At 38.6% G+C, this 16,667-nt stretch overlaps 1 protein-coding gene across 1 annotated transcript in view; it reads left to right on the top strand.

Moving 5' to 3' along the window:
* The window catches only part of LOC116267790 (twinkle homolog protein, chloroplastic/mitochondrial-like), a 59,185-nt gene extending 42,736 nt beyond the window's left edge, over positions 1-16,449 (top strand). The window contains exons 14-21 of the mRNA XM_031649692.2: positions 7,516-7,647; positions 7,726-7,787; positions 9,538-9,621; positions 9,750-9,881; positions 10,356-10,452; positions 10,546-10,680; positions 10,749-10,816; positions 16,124-16,449. Of these exons, the coding sequence (XP_031505552.1) occupies positions 7,516-7,647; positions 7,726-7,787; positions 9,538-9,621; positions 9,750-9,881; positions 10,356-10,452; positions 10,546-10,680; positions 10,749-10,816; positions 16,124-16,169 (756 nt within the window). The 3' untranslated portion in view covers positions 16,170-16,449. The remainder of the gene's footprint in view (positions 1-7,515; positions 7,648-7,725; positions 7,788-9,537; positions 9,622-9,749; positions 9,882-10,355; positions 10,453-10,545; positions 10,681-10,748; positions 10,817-16,123) is intronic.
* The last annotated feature ends 218 nt before the right edge of the window (positions 16,450-16,667 follow it).

Here is a 16,667-nt window from a genome sequence, read left to right as displayed (position 1 = left end):
AATACATAAACATACATAATCAATACAAGATAAAGTATATAACGATATATACTCAATTAAAAAACTTTAATTGAAAGGGAAGGTGACTTTTCACTTTCCCATGGACTAGTAGGCACCAGCTACACACCAACAGATATCCCATCGCCTAAGTGGTGGACTTACGCGACAGGTGTGTATTCGCGCTTAGTCCATGCCTAGGGGATGCCTTAACAACATAGAAGCCTATTAAACCTGTGAGTATGTGTACTAACTTCTGTTACAGCTATATGGCTGAACAATCATCGGGAATGTCCACAATAACTTCCTACGAGAATGTCATGTGATATAAGCTGCCATGACTTGATCCCCAACTGAGATGTTCTGGATTCTTAGCTTTGATTGTTGAAATCGCCTCTTTGTTATCCTTTTTGTCATACACAATGAATTCCAATGGGACTGGAGTGCTGCCATCTAGGTGACCAAGGTGAGTCTGTCTCCTTATAAAGGGGATTATCGGTCTCCTCCAAGTCAGAAATTCAAGTTATTCAAACACAAATGCAAGATGATTAAGAAAATTGGAGGAAAGATTAGTGTGAAGAAGAAAAACCCATGATGGAACACAAGGAAATTTGTGCAGAACACTGATGAAGAATGAACGGAGAATGAAGGAGAAAATCCGATCAATGACAGGATACAATATAGTGAAAAAAAATAACAATGCTCTAGCAAGAATGCTCCTGTTTTCCTTTTTTTTTTTTAAATTTGCTGTTAGGGAGCAGAATGTTCACAAACTGGTTATGTGGGTAGAGTAAGATGATGCTGAGAGAGAGCAATATAAGTTCAGGCATCCACTTAAAACTGGAAGGTTTCAGACGTCTGCTATATTGTAGAGCACTTGTGATCACATTCTAGATAATGAAAGAAGCAACGGTATCCTGCCAAGATGCAGACTGACAGAAGACCAGAGTGAATTAGGCAGATTGGTGAGAAGCAAAGCAAAATGAGACTGGTAAGCAGGCTTAGAAATGACAGACTGAAAGAGGAATTGCAAAACACATCAGATTAGAACAGGACTACAGATTTTCGAAGTGCGAATACTGGCTTGAAGTGTAGTTTTTACCCAAGCAAAGGAAAGATTATGTATGATAAATTTCAAGAGAACTAATCTTTGATTAACCTCGAAAGAAACCCTAACTCCTCTTTATATAGACTAGAGGAGAGGGAAAAGTTACAAGAAAGTCATTAAAAGAAACATTATTACACAAGTGCCCTCTCAAGCCTAATACTGAATATAAACACGTCTTAACACTCCCCCTCAAGTTGGAGCGTATATGTCAAACAAGCTCAACTTGGAACAACAACTTTGGAATGGTCCTCTTGCAAGAGCTTTAGTAAAAATATCAGCCGTTTGCCCTGTAGTTGAAATATGGGAGGTACTTACAAACCCCTTTTGAATCATGTCTCTGGTATAGTGACAATCTACTTCAACATGCTTGGTTCTCTCATGGAAAGCAGGATTATTAGCAATAAACAGAGCAGCTTTGTTATCACCTAACAATTGCATAGGAAGAGGCACTTCCACAGTAAGATCCAACATCAGAGATCTAACCCACATAACTTCAGCAGTAGCCTGAGCCATAGCTCTATACTCAAATTCTGCACTTGATCTGGCAACCACTGTCTGCTTCTTACTCTTCCATGTGACCAAGTTGGATCCAATAAACACACAAAATCCAGTAGTGGATTTTCTGTCAAGGTGACATCCCGCATAATAAGCATCAACATACACAGATATAGTGAGAGATGTACCATTTTGAAAGAAGAGTCCCGTTCCTGGTGAATTTTTTAGATACCTGAGAATCATCATAGCAGCATCCCAATGGACTTTCTTGGGCTTATCCATAAATTGACTCATTCTGCTGACAGCATAGGCAATATCAGGTCGAGTAACCGTGATATATAGGAGCTTCCCAACAATCCCTCTATATTGTCTAGCATCAACATCTTCAGTATCATCATCATACAAGCGAGTATTGATGTCCATGGGTGTAGAGGCAGGTCGACATCCTAGCATACCTGTCTCTTGCAAAACATCAGTAACGTATTTCCTTTGACACATGATAAGACCCTTCTGATTTCTGGCAAACTCAATACCTAGGAAATAGCGTAGCTCACCAAGATCCTTGGTGACAAAGTGTCGTCCAAGGACATCCTTGATGTTGGAAATCCCCTGAATATCATCCCCTGTAACAATGATATCATCAACATAGACAAGAACTATCACTGTACCTGTAAAAGTTTTCTTGACAAAAAGGGAATGATCGGCCGAAGAACGTCGGAAGCCCTCATTCTCAATATTCTCTGATAATTTTTGGAACCAAGCTCGAGGACTTTGTTTCAGACCATAAATTGCCTTTCTCAATCTGCACACTTTCTGACACTCCCCCTCAGCAACAAACCCTAGTGGTTGCTGCATATACACTTCTTCATGTAGGTCACCATACAGAAAGACATTTTTGACATCAAGCTGTGATAGAGACCAATTCTTGCTGACTGCAACAGCGAGAAGAACCCGTAAAGAAGCATGTCGTGCCACAGGAGAGAAGGTATCATAATAATCAACCCCATAAGTCTGAGTATAGCCTTTAGCAACCAGGCGAGCCTTATATCTCTCAATGCTACCATCTGCTCTGTATTTAACAGTAAATACCCATCTGCAACCAACAATAGCTGCATCAGATGAAGGAGTAACTAGTATCCAGGTGCCTCTAGACTGAAGAGCATCCATCTCTTCTTGCATTGCTGCGGCCCATTTGGGATCAGAAAGAGCGTCCATGGGAGTCTGTGGAAGAGCTACAGCCGACAGTCCCTTGACAAACTGTCGGTAAGTAGGAGTGAGTCTATCCATGGATAAATGACCAGAGAGAGGATGCAAAGTGCAACTGCGTTTGCCTTTCCTTTGAGCAATGGGCAGATCAAGTTCATTAATATGAGGACCAGGAGCATGCTCTGGAGAGTCCCCTGTGTCATCATCACATAAAGAATTGTCAGCAGAATTTGTGTGTTCAGGAATTACCTTGGGCGTGCTGGGTGAAGGCACTGGAGCACAGTGGGCAGGTTCAACAGGTTTAGTGCGACGTTGGTAGATAGCCCCAAAACGCGAAGCAACTGGGTGTGGACAACTCATGAGAGGTAAAGGAAGGTGGACTTCATCACTAAATTCAAGCACCCTTAATTGAGTTCCATTTGGAGAGAAATAAGAGATTGACTCAAAAAATGTAACATCAGCACTCACATAATATCGACGAGTAGAAGGATCATAACAGCGATATCCCTTTTGAGTGCGGGAATAACCAACAAAGATCGTTTTGATAGCCCGAGGGGATAACTTATCTCTCCCAGGACCAAGCAACTGAACAAAGGCAACACATCCAAAAATACGAGGGGCAACAGAAAACAATTCTCTGTCAGGAAAAAGGACATAGAAAGGAATAAGATCTCCCAACACAGATGACGGCATGCGATTAATAAGATAGCATGCTGTAAGAACAACATCTCCCCAGTAAGAATGGGGAACATGGCTGTGTATGATAATGGTTCTGGCGACATCAAGAATATGTCGGTGTTTTCTTTCAGCAACCCCATTTTGTTGAGAGGTATAGGCACAAGAAGTTTGGTGAATGATACCCTTATCCCTGAAAAATTGTTCTAAAGAGGAAGCACAGAATTCAAGAGCATTGTCAGAGCGCACAATCTTGACACAAGTATCAAACTGAGTCAGAATTTCATTGATAAAATTTTTGATTACATGACCCGCTTCAGATTTGTGTTTCATAAGAAAAACCCAACTAACACGACTGTAATCATCAACAGCAACAAGATAATACCGATGACCCTGAAGGTAAGGAGTACGACTCGGGCCCCAAACATCAAAATGAAGTAACTCAAACACAGAGTGGCTACTTCTACTGGACCGCGGAGGAAAGGATGACCGATGGTGTTTGCCTAACTGACAAGACTCACATTGAAAAGAAGACTTATGAGACAGCTGAGGGAGAACATGCAGCAGTTTCTGAAACGGGAGATGTCCAAAACGTAAATGCCAAGTATAAGCCGAGGATGAGGACGCCCCCGACGAGGTAGATCCAGCAAAGGGAAAGGAATGCACTAGCCTGTAGAGACCTCCCTGTTCACGGCCACTGCCAATCACCCTGCCCGTCAGTATATCCTGAAACACAAGAGAGGAAGAGTCAAATATAGCACGACAATTTAATTCTCTGGTAATCTGACTGATAGAAAGTAGGCTATGGGGGAATTCTGGTGCATGAAGAACGTGCTGCAGCGGCAATGATGAAGTAAGTTGGACCTCTCCATGTCCAACAACTGGTGAATATTTTCCATCTGCTAGAATAACCGAACGACCCGATGGAGTAGGGACGTAAGAGGTGAATTGCGCCTTATCCCCAGAGAGATGTGTCGATGCACCAGAATCAATAAGCCAATCTGTAGTGTCAGTAGCAGAGCAGACTGTACAGGCAGAATACATACCAGATGAAGAAGCACTCGCAGCGGTAGGAACAGTAGAAGTGGTCGGACCAGGGGCTTGATGGGCTCTGTCGCCAATCAAGTTCCTCAACTGAGAGAGAATGTCATCTACATGCAGCTCACTGGAGGAGGCAGTGTGCTGAGGCTTAGGCTGCTCGGGAGAATCAGGAGATACAGTCTGATTTGCAAAAGCTGGACGGCCATGTTTCTGCCAACACTTATCCACAGTATGACCAATGCGGTGACAAAACTGACATACAGGGCGCGAAGGGGTATTGCCATGGCCACGGCCCCCTCGTCCTCTGGCAAAAAAGGGTCCACCTCTGCCACGAGTAGCAAGCATAGCAGAAGTGGTATCAGGAACAGTCGATGCAGAGATCGGAATTCTGCTTAGCCGACTGTAAGCCTCATCAATAGGAGGAATCGAGGGACTAGTAAGCATTTGGTTCTTTGCTGATTCATAAACAGAGTCTAAACCAGAAAGAAATACCCCTACCATAAGCATATCTCTGTATGCCTTTTGTTGTTCACACTTGCATGCGGGAAAGTAGCTATTCAGTCTCTCAAACATGGACTTGAGACTAGAATAATAAGTGTTAAGAGGTCGGCCATCTTGTCGCATCTGATGAATATCATGATGAAGCTGCATAATGCGCGTTTCATTTCTTGCCTGTGAATACGTGGCAGCGAGGGAATCCCACATATCCTTTGCACTTTCCTTGTGCAAGACTTCATTTGCAATTTCTTGAGAGAGAGTACCAACAATCCATACCATAACCAACGAATTATCTTTGAACCAAGTAGTATATTTTCCAACCTTTTGTACGGGCTCGGGCTCCAATATGAGATATTCCTTGTCATGAGCGATCAAGGTTCTTTTTACTTGCATGGCCCACATCTCGTAATTACCCCCATCCATTTTGGTGATAATGCTGGAAAATGGGGAACTCTTCATCTCTCCCGACGATACAAAGGAAGAGGTATTAGCTCCACTACTAATTTCAGACATCTTTTAACTCAAAAAAGGAGGAAACCGAGCCACGGAATAAGAAGCGCAGAAATATACAATCACATGTATATAACTACGAAAAGATCATAAAGATGATAGCAACCAATACTCAATCAGACGAGACATGTTGACCTGGACAAGAAGGCGGCTGTGTAAAAGAGAGCAGCGACAGACAGCGGAGCAACGGCAGAGTGCACAAACGGCGGCGGCGCAGGCGGACGGGCGCAGGCGGGTGCAGGCAGAGTGCGCAGGTTAAGGCAACGCTTGCGGGACGGCGGCGAGCTGAGGGACAGCAGACAGGCAGGCTGAGGCGACGGTCGGACAGCAGCAAACGATCGGACGGCGGCGATGGGCAGGACGGCGGCAGGCGGCAATGGGCAGGGCGACGAGGGGCAGCAGGGATGGGTCGGGCGGCAATGGGCGGGGCTGGGTCGGGCGGCGGCAGCTGACGCCAATCAGGCGGCGGCTGGCGCCGCTCAGTCGGCGACAACTCGCTGAGGAGGAGACGGCTGGGGCTCTGATACCATGATAAATTTCAAGAGAACTAATCTTTGATTAACCTCGAAAGAAACCCTAACTCCTCTTTATATAGACTAGAGGAGAGGGAAAAGTTACAAGAAAGTCATTAAAAGAAACATTATTACACAAGTGCCCTCTCAAGCCTAATACTGAATATAAACACGTCTTAACAATGTAGGAAGGTAGAACAGCAGAGACGATGTTATAGTCAGATGATAGAAAACTTGCAGACAACAGACAAAACAGAACATGAAATTTCAGACGACACCCAAACTGTTCACTAAAATTCAGACGACAACCAAACTGTTCAGTAAAATTTAGACAACAACCAAACCAATGACTTAGGACAATTATAATACAGAGGGGGAAGAACATAGGGATTCTGCAGCACAAATAAATATTTGAGAGAGGAGGAAAGGACAAAGTCAAGAATAATAGCCTGGAAAGCAGAAGAAAAGCCCAAAGATCCTGATTTTGGTGCAGAAGAAGAATCTCCAAGGTAGCATGCTTGGCAGCAACTTGTCCCTGATTGTTTGCTCTGATTCCATGTTAGAATTGATTATCCAGAACTGTTTTGCATGAGCAATGAAAATGACAGCCGACAGGAGGTTTCTTTCAAGTTTCAACAGTTCATTGGCAGCACTGTCCAGTTTGGGCATACCTTAAACTTTATTATGAATAGGTAATCTTTTAAATGACAGAAGAATACGTGATTAGTAAACAAAATAACCATCCTGCCATTACATGCTTGCAGAATATAAACACATAACAAACAATAAATTAACATTGTATTGGATTTGGATTAAATCCAGATCCAAACCCAAAACAACAACACAAATAAATATGATGTCTTTCCATACATGAGTTTATTTTTGTCAACATCATGGTTTTTCATGGAACATGATATTGGCCATTTAGGAGTTGTCTGATTAAGAACACTATATGATCTGTCCAAAGTTTGTTCGATCATTCGATGACATTGAAGGATCGTTGAGCAAGACTCTCATTCCTGCCTTTAGGTGAGAATGAAAAGAAATCTATTTAAGCAAGCCACCAGATGTTTAACAGCTAAGTAATGCCATTAATGTTCATATATATCAATTAATCATCTGAATAGTATGCATATACATATACATGTAAAATATGTATTAATAGATGGATGTTGGAGGTGGAATGCTCCCAATGCTTTGGAGGAGGCTTTTGTGCTTCTTATCTGGAAATTTCTATAACACAATGGATATTGGATATTCAATACTAATGCCAAGAGGCAACACATCTATAATGGTGTCATGAGGGGCACAAGGTTGTCTGTTTAAGTTCAGTGCTTCAGACTTGTTATTCTTAGCCGCCTTCCTGGATTTTAACTTTTATATGCAACAGTACGTGAATTCCTCCTAGTGATGATGGTTTCATATACATCGTAGCTGAAATTCTTTCTCTGCACTTGTTGTGGTTATGATCAGGTGGTGCTTGGAGAGGTGACTGTTGTAACTGGGGTTCCTAATTCAGGCAAAAGTGAATGGATTGATGCCCTTTGTTGCAACATTAACCAGAAAGAGGGCTGGACATTTGCAGTGTGTTCTATGGAAAACAAGGTGGAACTTTGTTTTGTTTGCTTTTCTCTTTTACCTTCTGAACGATTGCAAGTTAATTCCATTGATCTCCATATTCAGGTTAAGGAACATGCAAGGAAGCTTCTGGAGAAATACATAAAGAAACCATTCTTCAATGCCAAGTATAAAACATTTCTGGACCATATTCTTCTTGAAAGGCAGTTTGAATGGTTCATCGTGTTGTTGGGATATTTGTCTGCCTAAGTTGTGTGTGTGTATAGATGCAAAAGTATCCATATCTATCTGCATTTTGGAAAAAAAGGTTAAAACAAATGCATGGATCAAATTTCTTTGGGGGACAAAATGAGTGCCTTCATATGATTCAAAAATAGGGGATTTATAACATCACATTCACATTGAATTTCCACTTGCTTCTCTTTAGGTATATAGATGTGAGCATTCTGGCCTCATTTGAGGTTGAATTTGAGAAAAGCAGTCAGTGTGGGTGGTGCATACTGTACCATCCAGAGTTTGGGGGCTTTTAAATGCCAGGGTCTCTATGCTCAAAATAAAGCCCGTAAAAATATATGAGATGATTCAAAAGCACCTATTGCATGGCAATTTTCCTCTTAAGAGCAATGCAAGAAAACAAAGTTAATTACTGAATGAAGGCATAAGATAGTTTAAAATTTGAAAAATTTATCTGCAATAAAATGCTTGAGATAGAACACAATGATTGAGGGCTAAATCTCTTGTTTGTATACAAAAAAGGAGATGGGTTATGTACCTTTTAACAAAATGAAAATACTGAAACAGTAATGAATTTAGAAAATAACTTTACAAATTTAAAATATATAGGATGTATAATTGCATTATGAAACTGTACTGTTCATTGCTACATACTTATGTCTATATGCATGTGCTTGTTCTCGTACATCACATTAGTTTGTATTTCTATTCCCTTTTTAAGGAGTATTTCATTCATCTTTTGCTTGGAAAGTCTCCATTGGACTAGCCCAAAAGCCAGGCAATGGGTGTCACTTCCCCTCATTCACTCGTACATGCAGAGGGTTATGACCACAAAGCCAAGAGAACCTAATGAAAGATGAAAAGGATGGCATTCTCACTCCTGTAAGGATGAGGCCTTAGGCTAGCTTGGAGAACTTCCAAGAGATACACCAATGACATGTTCTGATGTTGTTGCTTTCTTTACTGTAATAAGGCCCAAGTTGCATTTTTATCCTTGTTTTTGGGTTTAGGCACATTGATTGTTTGGCCCTGTTTATTACAATGATGGTATATTATTTGTCTTCCTTGTTGGTTACAGTCGTTCCTAAATCCTATGTGAAGCGATTTCTAAGACTTCACATGTGATCTGGTCAATTTCAATTGGTGCAGTAAGGCACACACAACATTTAAACAATAGAAGAATTGATTTGCAATTGAATCTTGGAAAAGCATAAGCTGAAAGGAGGCCTTCCAATGGTTAGCAACTTCTTCATTTTAAAAATGGTCAGCGTAAACCCTTGACAAAATAAAGAACCATAGGAAATAAAAAAAAAAAAAACTTGCATGTGAAATACCAAAAAACCAAGATAATATAGTGCACATGCACATGCAGATGTATATGTATTAGAATAAGGTGCACATGCGTATGCAGGTGATATACGTAACTATATATAATTTACTTGATACATAAGCAATACGTGATTGAACAGTATCTTAAAGTCATTTATGGTTTTTGTTGCAAGTTCTGTATGGCTATCATGTCCTTACAGGCAGTGAAATGTAATTTATTTCTGTAATGACTTGCCAACCTCTGGAATATGGTTTCCTTTTTGTGATGCTGAAGATGCATAAAGCTTCTTTTTGAGAGCTTCATTGACAGCTGAAATAACAAGTTGTTTTAAACTTTGGGTACATGTTTATTAGGTATGGACAGTCTATGCCACGCATGAGCCCCGAGGAGTTAGAGCAAGGTAAAGAATGGCTAAATAATACTTTCTATCTCATAAGGTGAGTTGCGTGTTTTGAAGTTCCATATCCCAAGCATCAGTTTGTCAACCAATTTTTTGACTAAATAACCTGTTAGATATGTTTCTTATTGCATTTTATAGAAGGTTTAACTTTTCTATGTGGAGCAGGTCTGAGAATGATAGACTTCCATCTGTTAAATGGGTTCTTGACCTTGCAAAAGTAGCTGTTTTAAGGCATGGAATACGCGGCCTTGTAATTGATCCATACAATGAACTTGATCATCAAAGATCACCGAACCAGTAAGTTGCTTTTATTACCTCAGTCTCATTTTTCATAATCATAAAATTTTAAGTCCAGTCATGCTGGTGACTTTCTTGGTCATCTATGGAAAAATGCTTTAATAATTTGTCAGTGGCCATGTTTGAAATGCCTTCAAATTTACTGGAATGTTCCACTTAATGTGACTAAGAATTTGCTCCTGCCTTTTCCAACTATCTTCCTTCAAGTCAGTGTTAATGATTCATCAATTTCATCAGCCTATTGCTGTTTAGCCTTAGCTAGTGATACTTACATCTTTGTCATTGAGATTCTCCTTGTTTAAATGCTGGTAGGTTGCTACTTTCTAATTAATGTGGTTTGGCATGCCTACTGCCCAGTTCCAGTGGGAGCATCTTTGTATTTCATGTTACAGAAGCATGGTGCAAAAAAGAATTTGTGTTTTTAGTCTGCATTGTTGTGCTTACTTTGTTTAATGACTCTGTATTGTAAAACAGGACGGAAACAGAGTATGTTAGTGAAATCCTTACCAGAATTAGGAGATTTGCCCAGCACCATTCCTGCCATGTGTGGTTTGTTGCCCACCCTCGACAGGTAAAATCTTGTTGGAAGGTCAACAAAATTTCCTTTTGTTTGTTCTTTGCTCAATGTTGCTTATAAACTAGTATATCACCTTTGTTTTGACAGCTGCATAACTGGCAAGGTGACGCTCCTAATATATATGATATCAGTGGAAGTGCTCATTTCATAAATAAATGTGACAATGGGATTGTTGTTCATCGAAATCGAGATCCAGCTTCTGGGCCACTTGATCAAGTGAAGGTCTGTTCTAGAATGCAAACAAATTTCCTTGTATGTGTCTAGTGTCTAACCTTGCGTTGCTATTGCAGATTTGTGTGCGGAAAGTGCGTAATAAGGTTGCTGGAACTATAGGTGATGCCATTTTGACATATGACAGGTGCTTCCATTCTTTTGTGTCTCATAATTCCTTTGCTATTTCTAGATACTTATGCTGAACATTTTAACTTTCTTGATTCTTGCTGGTTTGCTTCATCTGCATGGAGCCCGTTGCTCATTCTCCTTTACAAGCTCCAATGGCCAATCCTTTAATCAACCTTATGATCCTATTTTCATGATTTATGTTAGGGTTGACTGGATAACTTTCAGCCATAGTGACATATTTTTAATGTTGCTGAATGAATTGAAAGGATCCGTATTTGTCTTGCATTTGATACATCCTTCAAACTATTGTTGTGACTGCCTAGGTCTGGCATCCCAACAGAAACATCAATATTGCTTCAATTTTTAGTCTTAACAAAACCGGGATTGAGAATTATTAATCGATGGGGTGTAATAAAATGAACTAGAGAAAAAGAATTGTACTTGCATTAGATACATACCCGAAACTATTGTAGTTGCTATTTGGGCTGGCATGTTAAAAAGAACATTATATTGCTTCAGTTCTTACTCTCATCAAAGCCAACATTGAGAATTATTAAGTCACGAGATCAAATCAATCTCAAACTGCGACATGAAAGAAAATAAGTGTCTGTTAAACAAAACAGTGCTACAAAAAGAAATCAACAACAATGCATGGGTTTGATAATATCCTTGAAGTGTTGCATTTGATTTATCTTGTCAAGGAATGTGCATACCAAGTTTCTGTGACACAGATGTAGGTGCTCCTGTGCTATGCTTTTGAAAGTGCCAGATGCAGCTTAGGCAGTGATTGAACCTTGGTGATATTAGGCGTACTAAGAGGTCAAAAAAATGTAAACCAATAAAGTGTAATGTTAATTTAAAGTTAGCAACAAAACTGAAACATTTCTTAGTGAAAAACCTGTGCTTATCAATTTGTAACAACAGAGCAATCAAAATGCACAATAAGCCTCATTAACTATTGTCACAAATATCATCCTTGGTTTTTATCTGCAAGATTTTTCATGGGTATTAATCAAAAGTTTATTTGCCTTGATAAATTTTTTGGATATAAAAAAAATAAAATGTGAATTTTCTGCTAATTTTCCCACTAAAGTTTGACAATGTGACTTTAATAGTCACCAAATGAATATGTAGCAGAAAACAGACACTAAGGCCAAGTGGGAGAATAAGAATCCTTTATTCAATTACTAGAAAACTGTTGTTCATAACTGTTGCAGCCGTGAGGTTTGGAGATGGTAGGTCGTGAGATGTTGAGAGAGAGAGAGAGAGAGTAGCAGCCATAAGACTTGGAGGAAGAAAGATGTTATTCACTAACCCTAATCTCCATTATAAAGAGATTAGGGTAGAAAGGAGATTTACATATTACATCAAACAAAAATAAAGGAAATATTAAAAAGATCTTGTAACTCTTTAATATTACAAAGAGCCACCTAGGAACATAAACTCTTCTAATTCAACACTCCCCCTCAAGCTGGAGCATACATATTAAACATGCTCAACTTGTCACAACATCTAGAAAATTCACCAATAAGGAGAGCTTTGGTGAAGATATCTGCAGCTTGATCTTCTGAAGGAACATGAATAGTGGCGATGGTTCCTCCTTGAACGAGATCCCGTCCATTTCTTTGGATAAATTCGTTCTAATCTCTTCTCCATTTAATTTGGTAGGAAGTTCATGAATAAGTGGAGGAGAAACTAAGGATAATAGGACTGATCTTATTTGCTCAAATTTGGGTCTTAGCCCTTGAAGAAATTGAACTAAATTCATCAACTTCATCTCTTCTAATCTTGTGACATTTGCAATCCATTCCTAGTTTAGGGCTAAGTTGTTCTAACTCATTCCAAATACTAGAGATTTCCATAAATTAATCTCTTACATTTTTCTCCCTTTGTTTGATATTTTGAGCTTTTTGCATCAATATATACTTCTGGGCGATGTCTTTTTGAGTAAACATTCCTTTTGAGGTATTCCCATACCTCACTTGCGCTCTCATAGTACATGAGGTTTTGGGTAATTCTAGGTTCAATGCTTCCATAAATCCATTCTTTAATCCTTGAGTTGTTGGCTTTCCAATCATCTAGTTTTTTATAATATCCATTCATAACATTGTCTTTCTATTTCATCTAATTCTTTCTTAATCCCATTTTCTACTTTAGTTAACTTAAGAGTTGGAGGAATAGACGTACCTCTTTTGAAGCTCCATAACTATTTTCCTTTGACGTGCATCTCCAAACATTTAGCCCATAATGTATAGTTAGCTCCATCGAGCTTGTATGGAGCATGATAGCTCCCTCCCTCAATCGAAATTTTGGAATCCTCCATGAAAACTGCTATAGAAGACTAAGTGATACTTTGGATGTTTCACTAAACAATTGGTGGATGATAATCAGCTGATTTCTTCAGATTTAGAGAAATCAGTTTCAAAAACTGAGGCTAGAATAACTTCAGACCAGTTTCTTCCTAGAATCGGATGTATACTTTGGAGTACAGCAGTAAACCAATGTCAAAACAGCTGAATATTTAGGTGCTGTTTAGGATGAAATATGAATATCATTTCTCAAAGGTGCAGCAGAAAGGATAGAAGATAACTTAACTTAGAAGAAGATAGTCTCTGAGAAGATTCCACAAACAGGTGGTGCGCCACGTGAGAATGATAGCAATGACCAGGTATAAGTCTGATGATTCAGTTTTCAGAAATAGAAACAGCAACCCAGCTTCAGAAATCCTTTGAAGAATCAGCCCAACCAGGTCTCTGATACCATGGATGATGGAAATCTGACTTCAACAGTCACCAAAAATATGTAGTAGAAAATAGGTACTAAGGCCAAGTGGGTGAATAAGAATCCTGTATTCAATTACTAGAAAACTGCTGTTCGTAATAGCTTACTTTGTACAATGAATAGTGAGATGTTTATACAAGAGAAGAGGGGAAAGGCTAGCGAGAACTAGCCGTTGGACTAGTTCCAATGGCTCATAAAAGAGCCGTTGAGACTAGCCAACGGCTAGAACAAAGAACAAAAAATAAAGAAAATAAAAAAACCTAAAAAGATGACCTATTAACAATAATACATATATCGGCCTATCGTTATATATGTAATATACATACATAAACATAGGTAATATATGCATACATGTATCCTATTTCTTAACAAAATTCACAAAATGTATCCAAATGGTTTAAGATAAACAAATAATCTTTTTTTTTTTTGGAAAATGAAAGATTATTGAAATATAATTCGATATTTTTCTTTGGCGATATTTTCAAAATATTTTGAAAGTTATTTTCCTTTTTTATTTGCAAGAAATGACAATATTTGTGATATTGCATTTAATATTTCATAACATGACAATAAACATCCTAAAAAATTTGAAAGAGTAAATTTGAAGAAGTTGAACAGTTAATGTTTAAAGATTATATAGCTTAAAAATGTGCATCTTTTCTAATTTAGCATTATTCCTAAAATGTTCTTTGTTCTCATCTTTTTTGCCCACTGATAAATCTCTAATTTTAATTTCTAATCGAAATGCAAAAATGAAGCTTTTAAATAAAGAGGGGTCATGTATTTGCAATATAATCACAGCTTCCATGTGTGCTTCTCATGGACCGTCTTTAATTATAATTCTAATAGGCAGGTCTAGGTAATTAAGAACCTAAAACAACATTCACATTCTCAAAGTTTCAAAGCATGAACTATATAAGTAGGTACACTTCGCATGCAAATCATGTGTGATATCACAACAAATGGGGAAAAGAAAATCTGCACAAAAATAGAAGAAAAGGAGAAAAGACTGCTTCAATAACAGAAAAAAAGGAAATATAAAGAAAAAAAGATGTTGCCTTAGACAACAAAAGAGAGAAAAAAAAAGGAAGAAAAAGAATAACGAAAGGGAAAAAAAAGGAAAAGAAATTAAGTTGTTTAAGAGTAAAAAAGCCTCTTATTCTGCTGAGTGCCTGGGTGAGCCTACGCGCCCTAGGTGATGGCTTAGGTTTGTCTGGTTACTTAGGACTGGTCAGCCAAGCCTAGGAGCCTAATTGGTCCCAAGCACAAATCTAGGCACATTTTTAACATAGCTCCTTTTTATAAACTCTGAGTAATTAAGGGTTTGTGTTGATTATGTTGTGGAAGGTGCTCTTCTTTCTTTATTTGTAGAACCAGTCTCCTTGTAGATGCTGCCAGAGGGTTAAACATCCTGCAGTTGACTGGATCTTTAGAATTTTAATAATTGATATTAGTAATGCATCCATATAAATATGAGAATAACAAAGATGTGTCAAAACCACGACCATAAGTCATGATATGGATACAAAGAGTTGATGGAGAAGAGTGCATATACCAAATTCATGGCACTTCTAAAATGTAGGACCCATGTCGACGCGACACAACACTGATGATACTGGGCGTTGCTTGGACATGGATGAGTTAATTTCTTGTAATTTTTTTTGTGTATTTTTTTTAATATGTTTTTGACATATTTTAACAATACTTTTGGTTAAAATCTTATATATATATACACACGACCATTCATTATATATTATATAATTGTCTATAAACAATGAAATTAGCTATAAGGCTTGCAATAAATTATTTCATAATAACAAAAACAGCATTTAATGATTAAGAAACTTTATCAATGATTCAATGAATTATTGCCACACTGCAGCATCCAAGCCGCACATGACAAGAATCAGGTCGAGCAACCTTTTTGAAGAGTCTGTATTACTTAGGCATTACCTTGAGAGTGGATTCTGGTGCAATTCCTGATAAGTGGCTTTTTAACTGTCAGATGCTGTCCTTATAGAGGGATGCATAAATGAAAAGTTAGGAAAAATGACTTCGTCTATGAATTACAAAACAAAGTACAACTGACTCGATGACTGAACCACCTGCATTTTTTGGCTTGATTCCAAAATTCTGTGCAGTGTCTCTAAAGGACACCTGTCAAATACGTTGACACTATAACCTTCTTTGAAAAGAAAATTCATCTCTCGTGATTATTGCTCATGTGATCAGAGCTGGGGTGGAAACCTGAATGTGCTTATAGTCTACCGAATTTCTTTTTTACTCTGTGCATCTTAAAGTGTGTTGGATGTTTTTCATCTTTATTGTTTTCATTCATTGTGCAAGTGAAAACAACCTTAGTGAATCAGATCTAGTATTTTAGTAGTTGAAAAATAATTTTATTCAAAGAACAAACTTCTCATGATGTGTGGTGGTCTAACTGTTGAATAAATCTATCTTGGTTTAACCCTTGAGAAAAGGCTGGTTTTGGCAGCCCCATTAGTGGATTGAGGACTTACAATCTTGTGTTGGTTGCCTGCAGGGTAACAGGAGAGTATTCTGACATTGGGCTTGACAGTGATAGATAATAGCTTTTCCTCTGACTGGAAGTGAGAATTGGGAAATGGCTGAAACTTCATTGTACATTTAGTCACCAAGCATTTGTGCCCTTCCACCTTTTAATCTGAGAAGGCTCTACTCGTAGAGAATGTGGAACATCTCTGCAACTCAGTTATCCTGGAAGGTTGTCCTGCACTTGTTTTTTGCTTCTATTATAATATCTACCATTTATTCCTAGTTGTACATATCAATTTTATGAAAAGAAATTGACGAGAAGCTTAATGAGCACTGCATATTTGTTGGTGTCCATTTCAATGGTTCTATTGTTTGTGATGCTAGGAGGTAGGTAGGGAACCTGTTGAAGAGGATTGGGCATATCAATTTTATGAAAAGAGGCAGACAAGAAGTTTAATGAGCATTGCCTATTTGATAGTGTTCATTTCAATGTTTCTATTGTTGATGGTAGGAGGTAGTTTGGAAAGATTTTGTCAATTCCCCTCCAACGCAGAGAGCCCCATTTCTTCTTA

The sequence above is a fragment of the Nymphaea colorata genome, chromosome 14 (genome assembly GCF_008831285.2).
Source record: "Nymphaea colorata isolate Beijing-Zhang1983 chromosome 14, ASM883128v2, whole genome shotgun sequence".
NCBI lineage: Eukaryota > Viridiplantae > Streptophyta > Magnoliopsida > Nymphaeales > Nymphaeaceae > Nymphaea > Nymphaea colorata.
This window is presented reverse-complemented; position numbering and strand designations above follow the sequence as displayed.